Source organism: Pisolithus orientalis (assembly GCF_024613125.1).
Source record: "Pisolithus orientalis strain OTSU chromosome Unknown F5J12scaffold_47, whole genome shotgun sequence".
Classification (NCBI taxonomy): domain Eukaryota; kingdom Fungi; phylum Basidiomycota; class Agaricomycetes; order Boletales; family Pisolithaceae; genus Pisolithus; species Pisolithus orientalis.
This window is the reverse complement of record NW_026260828.1, coordinates 224,847-242,675: the sequence shown is the minus strand read 5'-3', so window position 1 is coordinate 242,675 and position 17,829 is coordinate 224,847. Positions and strand designations below refer to the sequence as shown.

General features: G+C 51.0%; 8 protein-coding genes across 8 annotated transcripts; 4 read left to right on the top strand and 4 right to left on the bottom strand.

The window, feature by feature from the left end:
• Positions 1 to 1,512: 1,512 nt before the first annotated feature.
• F5J12DRAFT_786031 (uncharacterized protein) lies at positions 1,513 to 3,486 on the top strand (the record flags this gene model as incomplete). Its single annotated transcript, XM_051743357.1, has 4 exons — positions 1,513 to 1,544; positions 1,630 to 2,421; positions 2,483 to 3,173; positions 3,241 to 3,486. 4 exons carry the CDS (start codon positions 1,513 to 1,515, stop codon positions 3,484 to 3,486), a joined length of 1,761 nt encoding a protein of 586 aa, XP_051595853.1.
• A 1,291-nt stretch (positions 3,487 to 4,777) lies between these two features.
• On the bottom strand, positions 4,778 to 6,159 carry F5J12DRAFT_430757 (het-c2 protein). Its single transcript, XM_051739392.1, has 5 exons — positions 5,977 to 6,159; positions 5,823 to 5,907; positions 5,582 to 5,640; positions 5,271 to 5,528; positions 4,778 to 5,145 (listed from the first exon to the last, which is right to left on the bottom strand). Exons 1-5 carry the CDS (start codon positions 6,001 to 6,003, stop codon positions 4,954 to 4,956), a joined length of 621 nt encoding a protein of 206 aa, XP_051595852.1. The 5' UTR covers positions 6,004 to 6,159; the 3' UTR covers positions 4,778 to 4,953.
• A 453-nt stretch (positions 6,160 to 6,612) lies between these two features.
• F5J12DRAFT_726761 (NADH dehydrogenase 1 alpha subcomplex) lies at positions 6,613 to 7,314 on the top strand (the record flags this gene model as incomplete). The annotated part of the gene is made up of 4 exons (XM_051741747.1): positions 6,613 to 6,646; positions 6,819 to 6,892; positions 7,067 to 7,150; positions 7,240 to 7,314. The coding sequence occupies 4 exons, from the start codon at positions 6,613 to 6,615 to the stop codon at positions 7,312 to 7,314; spliced, it is 267 nt and encodes an 88-aa protein (XP_051595851.1).
• Positions 7,315 to 8,183: 869 nt separating this feature from the next.
• Positions 8,184 to 9,016, bottom strand: F5J12DRAFT_726739 (histone-fold-containing protein; the record flags this gene model as incomplete). Its single annotated transcript, XM_051741745.1, has 3 exons — positions 8,184 to 8,617; positions 8,696 to 8,741; positions 8,840 to 9,016. 3 exons carry the CDS (start codon positions 9,014 to 9,016, stop codon positions 8,184 to 8,186), a joined length of 657 nt encoding a protein of 218 aa, XP_051595850.1.
• Positions 9,017 to 9,876: 860 nt separating this feature from the next.
• On the top strand, positions 9,877 to 11,824 carry F5J12DRAFT_430713 (uncharacterized protein). The gene is made up of 2 exons (XM_051739391.1): positions 9,877 to 10,266; positions 10,326 to 11,824. The coding sequence occupies exons 1-2, from the start codon at positions 10,162 to 10,164 to the stop codon at positions 11,730 to 11,732; spliced, it is 1,512 nt and encodes a 503-aa protein (XP_051595849.1). The 5' UTR covers positions 9,877 to 10,161; the 3' UTR covers positions 11,733 to 11,824.
• A 601-nt stretch (positions 11,825 to 12,425) lies between these two features.
• F5J12DRAFT_858853 (uncharacterized protein) lies at positions 12,426 to 13,745 on the bottom strand. Its single transcript, XM_051746788.1, has 4 exons — positions 13,713 to 13,745; positions 13,408 to 13,653; positions 13,065 to 13,342; positions 12,426 to 13,008 (listed from the first exon to the last, which is right to left on the bottom strand). Exons 2-4 carry the CDS (start codon positions 13,534 to 13,536, stop codon positions 12,738 to 12,740), a joined length of 678 nt encoding a protein of 225 aa, XP_051595848.1. The 5' UTR covers positions 13,537 to 13,653; positions 13,713 to 13,745; the 3' UTR covers positions 12,426 to 12,737.
• Positions 13,746 to 13,854: 109 nt separating this feature from the next.
• F5J12DRAFT_726753 (class II aldolase/adducin N-terminal) lies at positions 13,855 to 14,928 on the top strand (the record flags this gene model as incomplete). Its single annotated transcript, XM_051741746.1, has 6 exons — positions 13,855 to 13,917; positions 13,978 to 14,066; positions 14,116 to 14,380; positions 14,505 to 14,688; positions 14,767 to 14,801; positions 14,860 to 14,928. The coding sequence occupies 6 exons, from the start codon at positions 13,855 to 13,857 to the stop codon at positions 14,926 to 14,928; spliced, it is 705 nt and encodes a 234-aa protein (XP_051595847.1).
• Positions 14,929 to 15,561: 633 nt separating this feature from the next.
• Positions 15,562 to 17,452, bottom strand: F5J12DRAFT_858846 (uncharacterized protein). Its single transcript, XM_051746787.1, has 2 exons — positions 15,960 to 17,452; positions 15,562 to 15,905 (listed from the first exon to the last, which is right to left on the bottom strand). The coding sequence occupies exons 1-2, from the start codon at positions 17,142 to 17,144 to the stop codon at positions 15,768 to 15,770; spliced, it is 1,323 nt and encodes a 440-aa protein (XP_051595846.1). The 5' UTR covers positions 17,145 to 17,452; the 3' UTR covers positions 15,562 to 15,767.
• Between the last annotated feature and the right edge of the window lie 377 nt (positions 17,453 to 17,829).

Genomic DNA, 17,829 nt, shown 5'->3' with positions numbered 1-17,829 from the left:
TATATTTGAGATCTGACAGTTCGGGCTCCCTGTGGACGTGGACTGGTAGTGGGGCCCCATGTAAAGTGCACATTACAGCCTGGTAGGTTTGAATGCACACCCAAATTCGGGGGTGGTGGTTAGTAGCCATGTGTTCGACTCGAGGCTCTCTTCGTGACTTACGTCGTGGACCAGTCAGCAGCTTTCAGGAACGCTCTTTAACACGCTGAGTGTAAGTCGAGATTCTGCACCCAGTCTGTCTGAACCTCGTCAATTCCTTGACGGACAAATTTTCTCAACGTCTATATTTCATCGCGCAGCACCCTCTGGGCTGTCTTAGATCGTTCGCTGGTTGAGACAGCCGAACGTCCACGTGTAGAACAGGCTTCCGGCGGTGTGTGCATCATTGCATGGCGGCGATGAACCGAGTTTACAGGCCCATCAGGAGAACGTGATCCATTCAGACACTCCTCCGAGTATGGCTGGTGAGTTCGGTTCGAGTCGCTGTTGAAGTCGGTCTGCCGACTGGTTCGTTTGTTAGCATACGAGTCCCAAGGAGTGTATTCTCTACAGTAGTACTTAGATCCTCGATATTGTTGTGGTACTTGCGTCCGCGTACCTACTTTTTATATAATTCGAACTCTTCTGTGCCCGGGCCCCGGGCTCCTGCGTGTACTCGGATAGTCTGGATACCAGACTAGTACCCGGTGCCAAGCTTCACATGACAACCACGAGAAGATCCGAACCTCGAGGTCTGCAGTATGAATTTGTCGCTCCTACTCGTCTCGTCAAAATGACGGTAGGGTCCCTCAACGCAAACATTTACCGTAAGAGTACTCAACATGTAAATATATAGTACGACTAACTAGTGTTCGATCCAGTTACTGTGTCGAACTCGGAACTCACAAGGTAACATACCTATCTGCGCTTTCCACTGCCGTTTCAAACCGTTTGACTACGCTTTCAACGGACAGCCGTTCCTGATTTAGAGCCCACTGTGTTGAAACCAGCCTTTCGACTACTTTTAGTTTTCCCTGTATGTGCAAACACGTGGCACACTACTACCGTCACTAGCAAATGAAGCTCTCAGACGACCTTCGCCATCATGAAACGTGCCCAATCTTCTGGAGTAGCTTCTGATCGATGCGTCAAAGCAGTTGTGTCATCGTGGCATCGATAGTCATGATCTATCGACCAAGTTCCGCGAATGGGTGGTGACCAGGCATGCTCCACACACGTGTTGCGCCATGGTGAACCTTGCCCACCCACCCTTTCATATGTAAGAGTTAACCTAACCCCCGTGGCCAATGCCATCATCTCGTCATCTTATATCATACTTCGACTTGTAATAGTGTCGTGCGCGTGCCCGCGAACACTTGCCAACGCTTCTTTGTGCCGAGCACACGCGCGAGACAGCGGTTCACACCTCGGGGATAAGAACCGTACTTGGTCGCAAACCCATTCTCATCGTCTCGCTTTCATATACACGAATCACTCACCACGGACTTGAGGCTCGCCATCGTTCAACATTCAATGTTGTCGGGGGAACCTGAAGATGAGCGAAGGTGAGAGCTCCCCTCGTGTTGTGCTCAGCACTCTTACATATCTACTTGGTTTGCGTCGGGCTCCTGTTGGACAATGATGCGATAGGGCTACACCACCACCCCAGCGCCGCCATGCCGATCTCGAATCCGACCAGTCATCCCCGTCAATGTCCTGCTTCGGAGTCACTCCCGACGGTGGCCATGCGCACCAGATTCCCCACCGCCGCAGGTCTAAATCTGCCTCCAGGCACCGCTCCCATACCACAGAAGGCTCGACTAGCCACTTTCTGGCGCGCTTGATCGCTCAGGATGAAGAAGTTAGAGAGGTTAACGCCTATCTAGCTGTGGCCAATGAACGTGTTGACGCAGAGACGACACGTGCCAACAATGCTGAACGCAGGGCACTCGATTATTTCAGTAAACTTAAATTAACCACAGAAAGCAAGGATCGTGCTGAACAGGAGGCATCACGATTGCGCGAGGAGCTCAAGCTGTACAAGTTGCAGCTTGAAAATGCACAGAGAGAAATCTTTCGGGCTCAGGATATTATTAACCAGGTGTCTTCCCAGCGGTACGAGGCGGAAGCAGAGGCCGCGAGAGCCCGAACGAAGGCTCGGAAACTTCAGGAAGAGAAACTTGTCATGCAGGCACGCGAGGAAGGCCGTCGACAAGGATATCAGGAAGGGTTGATCAGGGGTCGCAGCTTAGGCTATTACGAGGGTAGGACGCTAAGAGAGCCTGCAGAAGAAATAGTTCCTAGCCGGTTCCGCCCCGCCGCACTTTCTCACGAGACCGATGAAGTAGACCAAGATATCGGGCGTGAACCCGACAGGGCTGATGAACGTCCCGTCCATGTGCCACAGCGAGAACGTTTGCGCACTTCTGCTCGTACCGATCGGTACGCATATTCTACCTTTTGTATATCACTCACGCCGACAAGCATGTCTGTTCATCTGTAGCATGCGCCCAGGGTCTGCTCCCCCTGTACGTACATATGACACCGCGCGACACGCACCTACGTTGCCCATTCCAACTGTAGTGACACCTATGCGAGTTCATTCACCATCTCACGAGGCACGTTCACCGTCTCCGCAATCGGATGCAGACGAACCAGAGACAATTCGACCCATTCCAGTTCGCCCGAGTGCGACCGCTCCGCCTCCGGACGGATGGATCCCGAGGGCTGACCCTCGTACTGACTTCATATCTGTTCCTCCTCCACATGTTCTTTCCCCTGTCCCTACTTCACCTAGTATTGCTGCTACAGATGTGCAAGAAGGCAGAGAGAGGGGTGAACCGCCCCAGAACTCAAACCAATACCCGCCAATCCGGTATCGCGACTACGCATACCAGCCACCGATGTACGCTCCAATTCAACGTCCGCGCACCCCCTCGATGGCATCTCGTGCATCGACCCACGTCTCGCAATATGATCTTGTATCCGCCCCGGGAAGACGTGCAACTGAGACCCCGTTACGGTACGAAATATACGGACGCACAAGGAGCAGCAGTCAGCCGACGACCCGTCCAGCATTTGTGAGGACAGATAGACATATACATCCAAGTAGAGAGAATTATGTGGAACAGTGGAGGGCTGATCCGGAAGTCGTATCCACAGCAACACCGTCAGGGACAGCCTCTCGCTCGTATGTGCGTGCCTTTTCTTTTCTTCCGTGCGATTCATTTTGTGTGGAAAGGAGTGCTGATGGCACACTAGGCGGCTCCTCCTGGTCCTCCGAACTACCCTTCAAGTTCGCAATATCTACCGTACCAATCTCGACCACCCACCTACGGTGGCCGCTCGCACACGCCAATCCCCACTGAGTCAACTGCTCAAGTTCAACCTCCACCTGACGAACGCGAACGAACTATGAGCCGAGACGAGTTACGCCCGCGGCTTCGACGACGTGAAACGTCGAAATCAAGCATCCCGAGTATCGTTGTCGAGTCACCGGTAGGCTAGGTTCCATTGTTCTCTTATTACATCTACACTCAACGACCGACCACTTGACTTTGACTTTCACACGATGGTTGGGGGCGGATGGATGGCGGGGTTTGGAAATTTTAAAAAATCGCCCTCCGTTGATTTAATTGATTTTTCTTTCCTTTCCGACTTTATTTTCGAAAATCAACGATATACTGCGTTGCTCGGTGAAATCCAATCACGATTCACATTAACCACGTCTGTCCAAATCAACAACACAAATCGCCAACAAACGACTACAGACGGAATCCGGATCGAGCGCCTCTCAAGGGGTAATCGGCAATTCTCCACGCGCACCGGAACTCCTAAGCCCTGAATCTGCGCATCGCGCATTACCTAGGGAAGAGCAGGCTGATACTGGACAGGAACAGCAGCAGCGTCATGATGCGGGTCATGCTGCACATCAACATCAGAACAAACACCGGGAACGAGACGGGGAACGCGAAGATCCGCGACAACCACGATATGATCAACGAGGACAGTCTGACCAACGATATGATTCACGACACGACTCACGACGACATGATGAGCGCAATGATGCCCAACGACATCATTATCGTTACTACCCTCATCAACCACTTTATTACCCGTATTCACCAGCTTTGAGAGCTGAGCCGCCGGTCGGAGGGAGTGGAGTAGAAGGTAATGGGAATCGGGGTGGAGGAGGAAGCTACCACTATCATGAGGGGAGTGGTAGTGGTAGTGGACATGGGAAAGGAAGTGGTGGCGGCGAATATGAACCGGCACCTATACCAGTCGGAGTGACGTATCCTGATCCACCTGTCCGTCCTAGTACGTCGTCGTCGAGAAGGCATGGCGACGCGCGGTTGGAGCGGGAGAGGCAGAGGGAGAGGGGGGGGGATGAGGATCGTGAGAGAGATGGGGAGCCGGAAAGGAAGAATGAGGGAAGAGTCCCCGAAGATGTGAGGTCCCAGTCTCCAGCTCCGCTGCAACGTCCAATCTCGCTATTTGATGAGACGGATGGTTAATGCGACATCTGGCACGGGTTCCCCCCCGTATGTCCCGTCGTTGGTAGGTGGGTCTTGGGTGGCGTATGTGGAATGATGCTTTGTTGTTCGAATCTGCGGTTGGCATGTATTGTCTGGGCACTCCAGCACTCGTATTCTGGATTTGCTATTTTCTTACTCCACGCTGGCACTTCGCCATTGGACTTGAACATCCTCTGTTTTCATACTTGCTTTGTTATCACGTTTCGCGCACCTATTGTATCATACAGTATCCTAGCACTTGGGAAGGATAGGGAGAGGTATGCAGCCATCTACAATATAACGAAAGCTTACATGGGTGTTATACGCCCTCTATCCCGAATCTTGGTCCAAATGTACACAAATTCCTTTTCCGGAGACCTCCATCCCACCACTGTGCACTTCATCACCTCGCACCACGTTCAACCCAAGCCTGACGAGCACGAGGGGAGGGACAAAGTCACATCCTCACGTCTCCATATTTCTTTTCCTCATACACTTTCTTCATCCTTACCAGGATCTTCTCCAGCGCAGTAAGCCATACGTTCAGCTCTTCGCTCAGCTTGTCGGCTGGGACCGGTGGCCCACCCGCTGGATCTGATGCAAGCTTATCGTAAAAGGTCTTACGGTAGGGACAGGCTGTCATTGCGACCTGTTTTCGAATCGAGTCATATGGTATCGCATCGGATCCACTGAGTTGAGAAAAGGTGGAATACAGCAAAGGAAGAGACAAAGCAGAGAACGATGGGAAGGAACACCAAGAAAAACACCACGCACCGCAAAAATCCCTTTGACCACAAAATTATGATAACCCTTCAAGGTCTTCTCATAGCCTTCCGTGAATGCTTCGGACAGCTTCGTTTGGATGTTGGTTTGAGCTGCTTGTAAAGCCCGGAAGGTGAACGCTAATCCGCGGAGGAGCCACATGAGACCTCCTGACGCGGGTTGCTTTTTTTCGGTGGTGTGTTCGGTGAAGAGGAGGAGTTCCAGGGTGGAGGATTGAGAGGGATGAGAGTTGTACCGGGTGCGGACTTTCTGGCGAGATGTTAGAACTCGTGTGCGAGTAGGTGTGTGCAAGTGACACGTACAGTGATATTCCCTTCGAGATCGTCCACGACGGGCTTGAACGCGGGGTTCTCGAGGAGTTCTAGTGTTACATTATCACAATATCATGCGATGCGATACGTTATGATCGTTCCATTCCACCCGATGTGATGCATCGCACAGAGGTGGGATCGGGCACGACACGCAGTTTTGGAACGATAGATAGTTTGGGAACAACCTACGGGTTAGAGACAGCGGGGTACGTGATACACAAGACACACGCACTGAACAGCTTGACAACCCCCTCAGAGGCTTCGAGGAACGCGAGAGTGTCAACTCCATCTGCGGTGATGGGGACATCGGCGAAGGACTATTTATCGTTTCGAGTCAAAATGTGTACCGTCATGTCGCATGACGATCGAAGAGAAAGAGGACACACCCTGACGGATTCGAGGAACGGTGCCATGATTATCGACTTTTGATTCGAATTTCGTTCGGTCGTTGGGTTTCGCGGTCGAGTCGTGGAGGACGTTCCACTGAGCTATTTATAATGGACAGACCAGAACTTGATTATCAGTGGCTCTGTGTGACAGCTATATCTTTCACTTGCAACCTCCTACATATTCAATCCATCTTATGCAACCTTAATAGTATTCAACCACTGTGCTACATGACAGCAAGTGGATATCAGGGAGGTCTGGAAAATGGCAGTGGCACGCTGTCACTAAGAATACCGCACGTAGTCCATACATCGCAATTTATTTTACAGGATGATGCTGAGGTATTTGGAGGGCTTCCCATGATTCCGGTAGTCACCATCAGTCTCAAAGCAAGCTAGTTGGATTGACTCCAGCTGTTGAAATCTGTGATAGGCTAAGCATTTCATGTAAAACTCAGGAATTTGCTGGTTCCATGCACCAAATTGGGGTCTACAACAGCCAGAGCCAGCTGCAGAGGCTCGTTCCAATATTATGTACCACTGAGCCAAACACGGTCAAACACGCGTTCCGACCACTCTCGAGTCGTTGACAGGACCAAGTTAATAGACGAAAAGAAGAGGGAGTAATAACTGAAGATGCCTGTTCCATGGGAAGCGCTGATTCCATTCGGTATGTTCCTTCTGAGAACGTGTAGCTTTGTGCGAGTGGGCTAACGACTTGTTATTGCCTCACACTGGTCACCCTACGCGTATGCTATACTTCGCCGTGATTCTACACTAACGTCTTTAAATGGTGCTCGCGGTACTATTATGGCGAAATGGAACGACGCGAACGACCACAGGCCTGCTCACTTCGATGTTCGCAGCGGCGGGCACACTCTTTAACACGTCCAAGATGGCCCAAAATCAGGGAAAGGTGGGTTGGTTCGGGGTCTGTCATATCAGAAACGCTGGATTGATGGGACATTTCATTCGCTCGTTCTCCCCTCGTCCATCTGTTTTGACCTACCCTCACCCGTTCATTCGTTCATCCGCTTGCTGCTGGTGTTATTGCTGGCGGTGATTTTTCCGACACCCTCGACGTCCATAGCCCGTTCGGTACAATATCGACGCATGGGACCAGATGATGATGGAACGGGATAGACGACTGACCGGACATATCCGTGGCCAGAAGGTGCGTATTCTTTCATCTCTAGCTTTCCTCCTTTCCCACTCTTCCCTTCTCTTCCTTCCCGGGGATTGCACACACAAACGAATGAACAGTCCGACCCAACACCCCCTGAAGGCTTCGAAACCAGCAGCGTATGGTATACTCACGGCTATTCTGCGTCGCGATGAGTGTGTGGCTGCAAGTCGAGCGCGAGGCGGGTATGCGGGACATATGTAGCTCATCCCTCCCAACGTTCCTACGTGTAAATCCCCACCAAATTCGACTTGCCCGCGTGGAGGGGAACGCCACTGATAGCAGTGCCAACATTTCTGAGGATAGTTGCATCCCAAAATATCATAGGTGTATCCAGAGCACGAGAAAAGACATGTCTGTGTAAACCCAAGCTCAAAGTCCACCAAGAGTCCCAAAGCTAGTACCATAGCTAAGCCGAAAAAATGGTGTCTAGTAAGCCTATCTGAGTGCCCCCTCCTACAAATGGTTGTCGTAGGCAACGGGCACCATCCTTACATTGTAAAGTGTTGAACCCCAAACGGGTCATGAAGCTGAGATTGGGAATATTGACCTAGACAGTGCTATTCGCGAACATGAGGTACGTGTCGGACGTCAGTCGTGGGACGTGGGACAATGAAGGAGGGGATATCTGCGGCAACGAAAAGATGAGAAAGCCACCCTACTTCGGGTGTTAATCGTTTGAAAGATCATAGCCCTCTCCGTTCTTTACGCCACGGCGGGGAAACGAACGCCAGTACCTTTGCAGCGTCGTGAAGGGAGGAGAATAACGTGGGTGAGGTCGTGTGAGTTGCAACATATGTGGGGTGTTGGACGTAGAAATGATTGGACAACGTGAATGGAGGAGGGCCAGATGCAAAACGCGGGTATTCGGATATGCTGTGGTATGCTGCGATGGGATGCGACAGAGTCCCGCTGACTCTTAGAGCCAAATGTCCAAGAACATCAGAGTCTAAGCCGTATTTTGACTTCTCATCGGGCCAACAGTGGTAGTGGTCTGTGCATATACTTACCGAACGAAGGGATGTCAGTCAGATTGAAATCCCATCTCGTTGCATCCCATTATATCGGTGGTACTCTCGAAACCTACCCCTGCTCCGGCCGTCACGTTCACGCTTCCACTTCCTACGTTTCCACCCACGCTCGGTGAGCCGCTGCCCACACCTACATTGACGTTCCCAGGATTCGAGCTTGTGGTTCCCGAAACGGTCGCACTCGCAGCCGCACCCATACTCATACCCCCAGACCCTGTTGCTCCTGAACCTGAACCCGCATTTGGTGCCCCAGCATGATGTCCCGCATGCACTCCCATCACGCCTTCCTCCCTGGGGACGATATCGATCAAAAAATCAAACTGGTCCGATTTCGAGAGGGCCTTTGCGATGTCGGATCGTGAGAGTGTTCGCCGTTTGTTGGAGTCTGCGATGATGAATGCCCGCGCTGTAATTTCGGAAATAAAGACTATGGTGGGTGGTGGTGTTAGTGGTGGGTTTGGAGAAAGCAAGGTTTGGCGGAGATGAGAAACGAAAGGAGACGCACTTTCGCATGCTTTGCAGAAGAGGATGGGTGCGTCTGCTGCGATCATCTATTTCGCAACGTATCAGCACACATATACGTTCCCCGTAGGTGGTAAAGGAGACGACAACACGAGCAACTAGGAAGGGAAAGGAAAGGTGGGACCACCTTGACATCTGGATCGCTCTTCATGACCTTTTTGATGCGTGCCAACGGCAACGGCGGATGCCTATAATCCGGGGTTTCTTGCTCAGCAGCGTCGACCTGCCGTTGCCAGAACGAGCGAAGGAATTCATTGAGAGGTTCTCCTGGCTGGACATACGGCGCCTGCGCAGGTGGGGACATCGTCCGGATAGTGTCCTAGTCAATGAGGGGGTGGTGCAGGGGTCGCTGGGAGGGCGGTTGGGATGGAGACGGTGTAGGACTCAGGGAAGCTGATAGAGACTGACCCTAACCCTAAGCTGGGGTCTCGCCGTGGGAGCTCGTTCCAACTTCCTCGCCACTCTGTCTCATCCGTGTCTCGCCGATTCCACGACGGCTGCGCCGACATACTTACGCTGCTTAAGCCGTGAACAATGCGTGTTGTCTGACGTTGCTTACTACCACTTTATAACTATAGATCTGTCCGTTCGGCTACTCTTCAACCTGGGTAAACCATAAAATAGGTGCATAGATAATGCGAATGTTACGGTGAACTAGGGGTACTAGAGCCCACGCTTCATCATCACGTCATCTGGTTGCTCATTCTGGACTCACCAGCGTGGCACGGGAATAGACAAGACATTCTCTTTTGCCTTCGCTTTGAACTGTTGTAAGTGTGCATACATACATTGCAGTCAGAATCTTATCGCGGTGGGACCTAACGAGTGTGTTCGGAACCTACAGTGATCTACAAGATATCAGTTGACAGTTGGTAAGAATGATGAAACGCGTCATGAGTTATTGCTGAGCCGAGAGTAGAGAAAATCGTGCCCCAGGTTTGTATACGTTTTCCGTAAGTTTTAGGTCAGTATGCCCACATTCTATATACATAACGGCTGTTTTACATATTTAACCTTGCATTACTCTTGGACAATAGCTCCTCAACTGATCATTCATTCAACGCGTTGCCGGCTGGTCGCGAAGGACGATGAGTGCCCTCCGATGCCAGTTTCCACCATTTCCATTTCCCCCACTCAACGCCTCCATTCTTCCTTTTTCCCAGTTTTCACCACAAGGATATGCGCATGTCTCAGCACCCAACGGAGACACGATTGAAGTAGATGCGTTTGCACAGCTACCAACGCTTAAAATTGACACTGAGGAAGAAGCGATAAAGAAGAAAAAGGAGAAAAAGAAGGAGACGATGTGCAGGTCGATGTGCGGATGAGAGCGGGAGAGTTGTACCATGGTGGGAGGAGTGGGAGATGGGGGAAGAACAAAGAGGACTTAGTTTTGATCTGGTGGGAGGGTAAGTGCTTCTGCTGTCTCCTGATGGAGAGTATGATCCCATGGTTTGCAGGATGAGCTATCGCGATCGAATTCATCTCGCCGCAGAGGATTTTAGGCTGGGTCGGACATGGCCTGCTCAGGGTGTTAGACCAATCTGGGATCGTGTACGTCTGCCCACTCCATGGTTTCCTCTCGAATATGTGGCATCCTCACATCTGCACAGTTCAGACTCTACATTGGTTTACTCTCCAGCATGCCTGTGTATTGCAGGGCCAAAGCACAAAAAGGCAATCCGACCATTCCATATGATCGAGATGATGCAGAAGAGGTCGAAGGGGAAATTCCAAAAGCTCACCAAACCCATACGCCCTCTCAAGTAAGCATGTCAGATGCAACGTATGCACTGACATCGACCGTTCAAGACACCCTTGAGCAAGGCTTCCAGCCTGGTAAATCCACCCTCCTCAATTTTGATGACCCCACCAGCACAGAACGTGTTCGCCTTGATGCATTCATAACTTCCATCTCTAAAGGCACCAAAATCTTCCTCAGCTCGTATCTCCGTGAAACGGGTCTCATATGGACTGAATCCAATCTCTTCGTTGCACCTATGCTCCTGAGATTCTTCTTCAAGTTTTTGAAACGTACGGGCGTATTCTGGGATTCGGAAGAGAGGATGGGACAGGAGGTGGAGAATGCAATTAGAATCGCAGAGAAGGCAGTAGTGGAGTTGCCAATCACAGCAAGGCTTGGGAGAGCAGTTCCGGGTAAGGTGGAGAGTGGATTTGTGGGACTTTGGGGCAGGAAGTGCACTGGAGTGAGTATGACTGTAACATCGGGGGCGGGTGACTCGCCATCGCCAGAAACCGATGAAACAATCAGAGTGGACTCTGTGGACACCACCACCAAAGATGATGACTCATGGATGGACCCCCCCTCTCCGACGCTCTTCCAGATCCTAGGACCAACAGCACTCCCTCTTGCGTATATCACCACTATTATCGAGACAGGAACCAGGAGGATCCGAGAGGTGGTGATGCCTGGTTCGCAGTCATTGGAGCCTGTGGAGTCGGCATTGGCAGCAGTGCAGAAGGAAGGAGAAAATGCGGCAAGGTACGGTCTGGAGGAAGCCCTTGAGACCGGGTTTGCGATGATCATTCTGGAACCTTGGGTATCCTCGGAGGACGAGGTAGAGGATACATCTGAGATCGGGAGGCCGACTGTGGGGTGCACAGTTTGTGATGTGCATTCATCCATTGGGATGGAGTCTGGAGATGGGGCCAGAGTGGCCTCAAAAGGGACAAAACTGCCTCTGGCCCAATGTCACCATATCCATGCACATGATCCATACACTGACGTGATAAATGTCCTTGTTGATTTGGAAAATGTGGGATTGTTGAAGGAGGGGATGGGGATTTATGGAACATGGGTGCAGTTGAGGAGAATAGAAAAAATGAATTCAGATGGCATAGTTATGGGAGAGGGTGGGAACAGAAGAGATTTGGGGTATTGGTACATTGAAGACTTGACAGCTGTCTTCCCAAGCTTTCACACTGAAGGTGATGGTGTACTTGGGGGGTATCAGGAGGGAGAATTTGGTGGTGAAGATGGTGGAGATGACTTGTACTGATGTAGACAGTATGGAAAGCCAGACTACTGCATTCTTTGTACATTAGTGGTGTTCACAATCATGTGATTTATCCACTGTTTCCTGGCCATGAGAAACACAAACCTTCCAGATCAAGGTCATTAAATGGGTTATGATGTCAAGCCAACCTAATCTCATGCCTCACATGTCATCATCACCATGTCTCATCTTAAATGAATTTTTCTGATAGCCAAGGCCAAACTGAGGATCACCTAGTACTAGGGGCAGATGATTGCCAAGGAGCTGATGCATACTCAGCATAGGGCAGTCCCAGTGGGGAATACCTCCACTGAATCCCTGTGCTGTTAGCTACATATCTTGCACCTTCATTTCTGCAATCTTCTTGTTTGGCCAATTGAGGCCTAGAGCACATGCCTTCCATCAGTAAATCACTTTTGCTGGCCAGAGCTGTCCAGAGCTGTCCAGCACTGGACAGATTCTCTAGGACTACCAGCTCACAAAGTGGTCTACTGATGCTCTCACACTCTCTCCTGACCTATATCCATACTAGCCTTCAAAACAGCACATTGACTTATCGGTCATGCTACTCCAAGAACTCTTCTCAGGCCAGTGAACTGCAAGGTACTGGTGACTCTGCCAACCATCAGCCCAATGAAAATGATAGCAAGTCAGCAGGTGACTCACTTGAGTTGCATCATTCAAAGCTAGTCCTCCCATCAGTAAATCACTTTTGCTGGCCAGAGCTGTCCAGAGCTGTCCAGCACTGGACAGATTCCCTAGGACTGCCAGCACACAAAGTGGTTTACTGATGCCAGGTGCAAAATCCAGATGGCAAGTTGTTGGCACACACTGTTATGATGGACTCATGTGCCATTGTGGTGACATCTGGTTTGCATTGGTACCCACGAACAGTGAAGCACAGGGAGAACTTGAAACAATGTCAGAATGAGTATGTACATTCCCATAAACAGCTAATTGTGGCCATCTAGCCTGCAATTTTGTTCTGGTGTTATATGCTAACAAGGATTACTGGCCTGGCTCTAAAAAACTAGCTGATCCGACGGAGAGTTCTGCAGGTGACACTGATGTAATGGAATTTGGATAGACAGAGGCAATACATACTGTATGCTCGTGTGACAGTACCATGCTGGGGAATGGACCCCGATGGCCGTCGACGGGCTGCGGGGTTGGGAAAATGCGGAGAGACACCCCATGGTGTTTCACCGAGGAACGATGGTAGCTGACAAGACAAAGCAAAGTCCATGGGGGATTCACCTCGAGAGGACTCTGTGAACGGCTTGTCCGGTGGGTGTCTGTGCGTTGAATACCAGGTAAATTCTTTCCTAAACTTACCGTTGAGACAAGGCGCTCAATGATGTAAAACCTGCAGTTGATGGGTGTCTCTGATGGCCGCGAGCCCCGAGAGCTACACCTGATCCTTGATGCTGACGTCCAAAAGAACGGAATTTCGCATCGACCGAAGAGCAGCGTTCCCCCGGCAATGACACTAATTCGAATATACTATAATGGTTCGAGATCTTCAGGCAAGAGATTCTGAAATACAACGTCCGAAAAGCAGTCCTGTGTCTTGCATGTAATCCCGAGAAGTACGTGGTGACCAACATTATGGACTGTCGGATGAAACATTGTAGACATGAATGTCAAGACCTGGCAAACCGAGAAGTCTACTGCTGACCTTTCTCGTGAGGGAGGGACGCGTGCGGCCGGCTGTAGGGATTGAGCCATTACTTTGTGCTGAACCAGGTAGCGGCGGTGGTTCTGAGCTGATGCATAACAGAAAGCCATGCCCTGGAACGTCAGGCATGATTATGCATTTTCGGTGTCCTACGTCTTTCCTGAACCCTCGGGACCGGTCAAGTTGTTGGAGTAGCCTGAAGACGTTCTTTCAGCTCGGCCCTGGCGGCCTGGCTGTAATGTGACCCTTACGGATGAGTAGATACTCGTAGATACTCGTAGATACTCCATGCAAATAATACTTACGGAGTTGTTGGGATGGTGCTCGAGGACGACGCGACACAAGCACGGGACTGGCTTTCTGATAAGCTGAGTTTCTAATAATCCCAGCTCAAAGCCTAAAGGTCAGACTCGCTCGCTCCTTCACCAAGATACTCCTCGGCCAACGATGTCCAGCGCCCCCCAAATCAACGATCCTGATGCACTCGTCCTCTCTCCCGATCCTTCACACGTAAGTACAAAGTAAACTCGGAGATAAGATACTTAGTACCGTGATTGTAATATCGACTAGCCTGCAAACCTCATCCCCGAGCTATGCGCTGCATTTTATAAACTAGGATGGGTCACTGGAACGGGTGGCGGAATCTGCATCCGCACGGGGTACCGTATATTACCTGCTGTCGAGCCCCATACTCATGGATTATCACAGCGACAAAGTCTACATTGCTCCCTCAGGCGTTCAAAAAGAACGCATCGAACCATCTCACATGTTCGTCCTTCCTTACCCGCAACCCACAACGGACCGCATCTTCCTCCGCCGTCCAACGCTCAATCTCAAAGAATCTGCCTGTACCCCCCTCTTTTGGAATGCTTTCGAGCAACGAAACGCAGGCAGTTGCATCCATACCCATTCCCAGAATGCGGTCATGGCGACGTTGCTGTGGCCTGGTGGTATGTTCGAGATTTCACACCAGGTGTGTATCTACACACATGTATCTGATTGCCAATTCTCGCTCACTGCGGAATGTATTGGGCGAATAGGAGGTACGTAAAAAATCACTAATAATATGACTGTGTGATATATATGCATCTCTACAGATGATCAAAGGCGTCCGCAGAGGTGGCAACGGACCTGCATTATCCTACCTCGATACTCTTAGAGTTCCCATCATCGAGAATACCCCAAACGAGGAGGATCTCAAGGACAGCATGGCAGAAGCGATGGAGAGACATCCTGAAGCGGCAGCCATCCTTGTGAGAAGGCACGGTATCTACGTATGGGGTACGTCCAGCTATCCCTCTGCCGCTCTGTGGATGCAATGCTGTGGATAAAAACGGTACTTATGAATACGCCCTTCAGGTGATGATTGGCAAAAGGCCAAAACTCAGACCGAGGTTCGGTGCCCTTTCTTGATGTGACTGTATCTGATATGCGTTTGACACGTTACTATAGTGCCTTGACTACCTATTCGAAATCGGTGTCAGAATGAAGTTGGCTGGTTTGCCCACCGTGTTGAATTAAACTGTCCACGCATTAGACCTTTTTTCACTTGCTGTACATCCAATCAAGACTTGATTTCCGGAGAATTCATGTCTTCAATGCTGTAAACATTGCAACCCACGTTGGTAAGCACAAGGCTGTACCAGTTTCTCCTGTGATCGGAAACAGGGAGATAAACGATCTTCCACTATGTGCGATCACAATACGTGTCGCTCGTATAATACTCTTCACGCAACCTTTCGCCAATCTGTGGCGGCCCTGTTCCGCCGATGCATACCTACGTGTGTACTATTTAACCGGTCCCCTGTGTGATCAAACCGGTGAGCGGACGGTAACAATCGTAGCTGCGGGCCGGGGTCACCGGCCACCCTTCGCTCTCTGCAGGGTTGCGGGGGCATCTCAGAAGTGCTAGTCCTGATAGAACCCTCATTGTCAGCGCAGCACATCCCCTCGCGCAGGTTTATTTCTTACCACCGATGCTCCAAATTCAGGCTCCCTCAGCACGCAACACTCATCATACTTCTGCCCAATCAACCGCCCTAGCCTCATCTCCAACAATACGCGCCCAAACCCGCACACCTACTATACATCTCCGTAGTTGGGAGAACCGACTCGACAAACTATATAGCAATTTCGAGACATCCAACTCGTCATTGCATGCACCGACGAAGGGAAACTTCGAAGCGACTAGACTTTTCGTCGGAGGAAAGTGATCTGAAAGCTGGATGTCTAATTCTTCGAGGAAGGGCGGAAGAACGATGTGCCCGAGGGCCATCCAGACCAGCACGGTCTAGAATGTTACCAAACCCACCCGTCATAACACAGGAGGTAAAACAAGAAGCGCCCATGGAGGTCAGGAATTAGCTAGTTAGACTAGAGTAAGGTGGGCAGGTGCTGACCTCCACTGGCGGATACTTCTCGGTTGGGAACCCCGTCAAACGGTCCACCGCTATACCGGCATGTTCTGCGACACGCAAAACGCCTTCTAGGTCAGAAGCCTATTCACAAAAGTTAGCATCGACAGACACGTGGAGATGATCGTAGATACGAACCGATATGGATGTAGCAGACTGGGAAGCTAATTCGGACGCCTCTTCAGGCTGCAAGTTTGTACCCCCGGCATCGCTGGTTAGACGTAGTTCCAACGTCCTGAGCTCTCGCACGTAGCTTGTAACGAGCCGCAACAAAGCAAGATCGGGGCACACTTCGCATAATCTGAGTGTCCGAACCTGTGATGCGGCCGGCAACGTCATTTCGAGTGCAGCGACAACAGATTTTGTCTCCATAGGTGTAAGACTACCACTTCGATCGTCGACGCATACAGCGTCGAGTCGTGCAGAGGTGACGTTTCGATCCGTAATGAACGCGTGTGCAAGGTGCAGAGGACCCTCGTATACTCTCAGGTTGGGGATCGTGGTCGGTGAGAAAGTGCCTTCGGGATAGTCGAGCGTCGAATCAGGGGCGAGGAAAAGTGAGTCCAGCCGTGGACACTGACGCAGGAAACCCAGGAACCGAACCGACTGATCACGTCTGACGCGTATTGTCAGGCGCGTGAGGAACGACATCAGCACGGTTCCCCATGCAGCAAATAGGGCAGACGTCCATCGGTCATCTGCAATGACTGCCCATTCCAAATGTTCGGGAGCAACCAAACATAGTGCGTCCCTAGTCACTTTCGCGTCTTGGTAATCCCAAGCACTTACTACCATGAAATTGCGCAGGGGCAACTGAACAGGGACGGTAGAGGTTATCTCGCAGTCGCTAAGTTCCAACGTACACAGGAAGGAAAGATTCTGTAGACACATAGCCATCCTACCGTCGATGGTGACTGCATTTAAATTAAGGGCGCAGAGGGCAGTGAACATACCAAGTGCTTGACGGAATAGCGCGAGGTAAGAGCTATACGTCGCACTGATGCGTGGACTGCGCAGACAAGTGCGATATCCGCGTTCGATGCCCCTAAAGTTGAGTCGACGCACAGTGCGGTGGACATCGGATGCAGAGTCGTCGGTGATGAAAGAGCGTAGGACCCTGAGTGCATCTTCTAATTCGACCGGAGGCCCCCACTGGAAATCTGGATTGGGGACCGACCAAGAGAGCGTCTCAAACAACGGGTTGAAGCAGATTCGAGCGAAGAATCTACAGACGAGGCGGAGCTGTTGTAGATCCCTTTTGGATACGTAAGACAGACATTCCCACCACGTCTCGAGAGGGGGGGAAAGGTATGCGACTGGCATTGAAATAGTGGATGAAACCAAAGTGCAAGTAGCGGGCGGGTCTCTGGAGGTGTGGGGCACGTGTTACCCTCAGATGTGACTGCGGGGTGAATCTGGGGATCGCAAAAAGACGGGCGTAAATGTCAGCCCTTTATCCAGCGGAACGAGGGAAAAGAAGATGGAGACAATAGGTAATATACAGGGGGGACAAGTGGGGTTGGCCGCCCATCCAGGGCATCACTGATATCAAAGAAGGGAAGACTCAAGCTCAAGGACCGGCCAATATTGATGTGACAAAGATCATGGGGTCTTCTGGGCCAGTACTTGGGACAACGGGGGTTATTGACTTAGTAATGTCACGATTACATAATAGACGATACTAGAGGATTAGAATTCTCCTGTGGCGCAAGGTTCCAATGCGTCGCAGCCCCTCCCTATTAGTTTCCTCGCATGGTGCGTCCTGTAGGCTCAGAAGAATCTGCGCGAACTCCCGAGTCCAGCATCCCGTATTTGTGACAATCGCCGCCAAGGGTACTGGTTGGCCGCGGCCCTCGTCGGCGTTGCATGTTACATACGTGGTTGGAACCTATCAAAGCCCTACTATTGCCACAAGAACCTGTGGTTGTTTGTACTTAGGACAGGGACGACTTGCTGGAGCACGGTGGTAGCGGATTTTCAGTGGCTGGCTGCTCAAGACAATTCAGAA

What these genes read in the sequence shown, in the direction of transcription:
- F5J12DRAFT_430757 (XM_051739392.1), bottom strand. Translation starts at nt 6,003, where the DNA reads ATGGCACCGTTCCTCGAATCCGTCAGG. An exon ending in ATCTCGAAGGGAATATCACT is followed by an intron (nt 5,529 to 5,581) that starts GTACGTGTCACT and finishes ACATCTCGCCAG; the next exon opens with AAAGTCCGCACCCGGTACAA. An exon ending in TGGTCAAAGGGATTTTTGCG is followed by an intron (nt 5,146 to 5,270) that starts GTGCGTGGTGTT and finishes ATTCGAAAACAG; the next exon opens with GTCGCAATGACAGCCTGTCC.
- F5J12DRAFT_858846 (XM_051746787.1), bottom strand. Translation starts at nt 17,144, where the DNA reads ATGCCAGTCGCATACCTTTCCCCCCCTCTCGAGACGTGGTGGGAATGT. An exon ending in AGTCTGCTACATCCATATCG is followed by an intron (nt 15,906 to 15,959) that starts GTTCGTATCTAC and finishes TTTTGTGAATAG; the next exon opens with GCTTCTGACCTAGAAGGCGT.
- F5J12DRAFT_430713 (XM_051739391.1), top strand. Translation starts at nt 10,162, where the DNA reads ATGGTTTGCAGGATGAGCTATCGCGATCGAATTCATCTCGCCGCAGAG. An exon ending in TTAGACCAATCTGGGATCGT is followed by an intron (nt 10,267 to 10,325) that starts GTACGTCTGCCC and finishes ACATCTGCACAG; the next exon opens with TTCAGACTCTACATTGGTTT.
- F5J12DRAFT_858853 (XM_051746788.1), bottom strand. Translation starts at nt 13,536, where the DNA reads ATGCCTGACGTTCCAGGGCATGGCTTTCTGTTATGCATCAGCTCAGAA. An exon ending in GTCCCTCCCTCACGAGAAAG is followed by an intron (nt 13,343 to 13,407) that starts GTCAGCAGTAGA and finishes TTCATCCGACAG; the next exon opens with TCCATAATGTTGGTCACCAC. An exon ending in TTGAGCGCCTTGTCTCAACG is followed by an intron (nt 13,009 to 13,064) that starts GTAAGTTTAGGA and finishes CCACCGGACAAG; the next exon opens with CCGTTCACAGAGTCCTCTCG.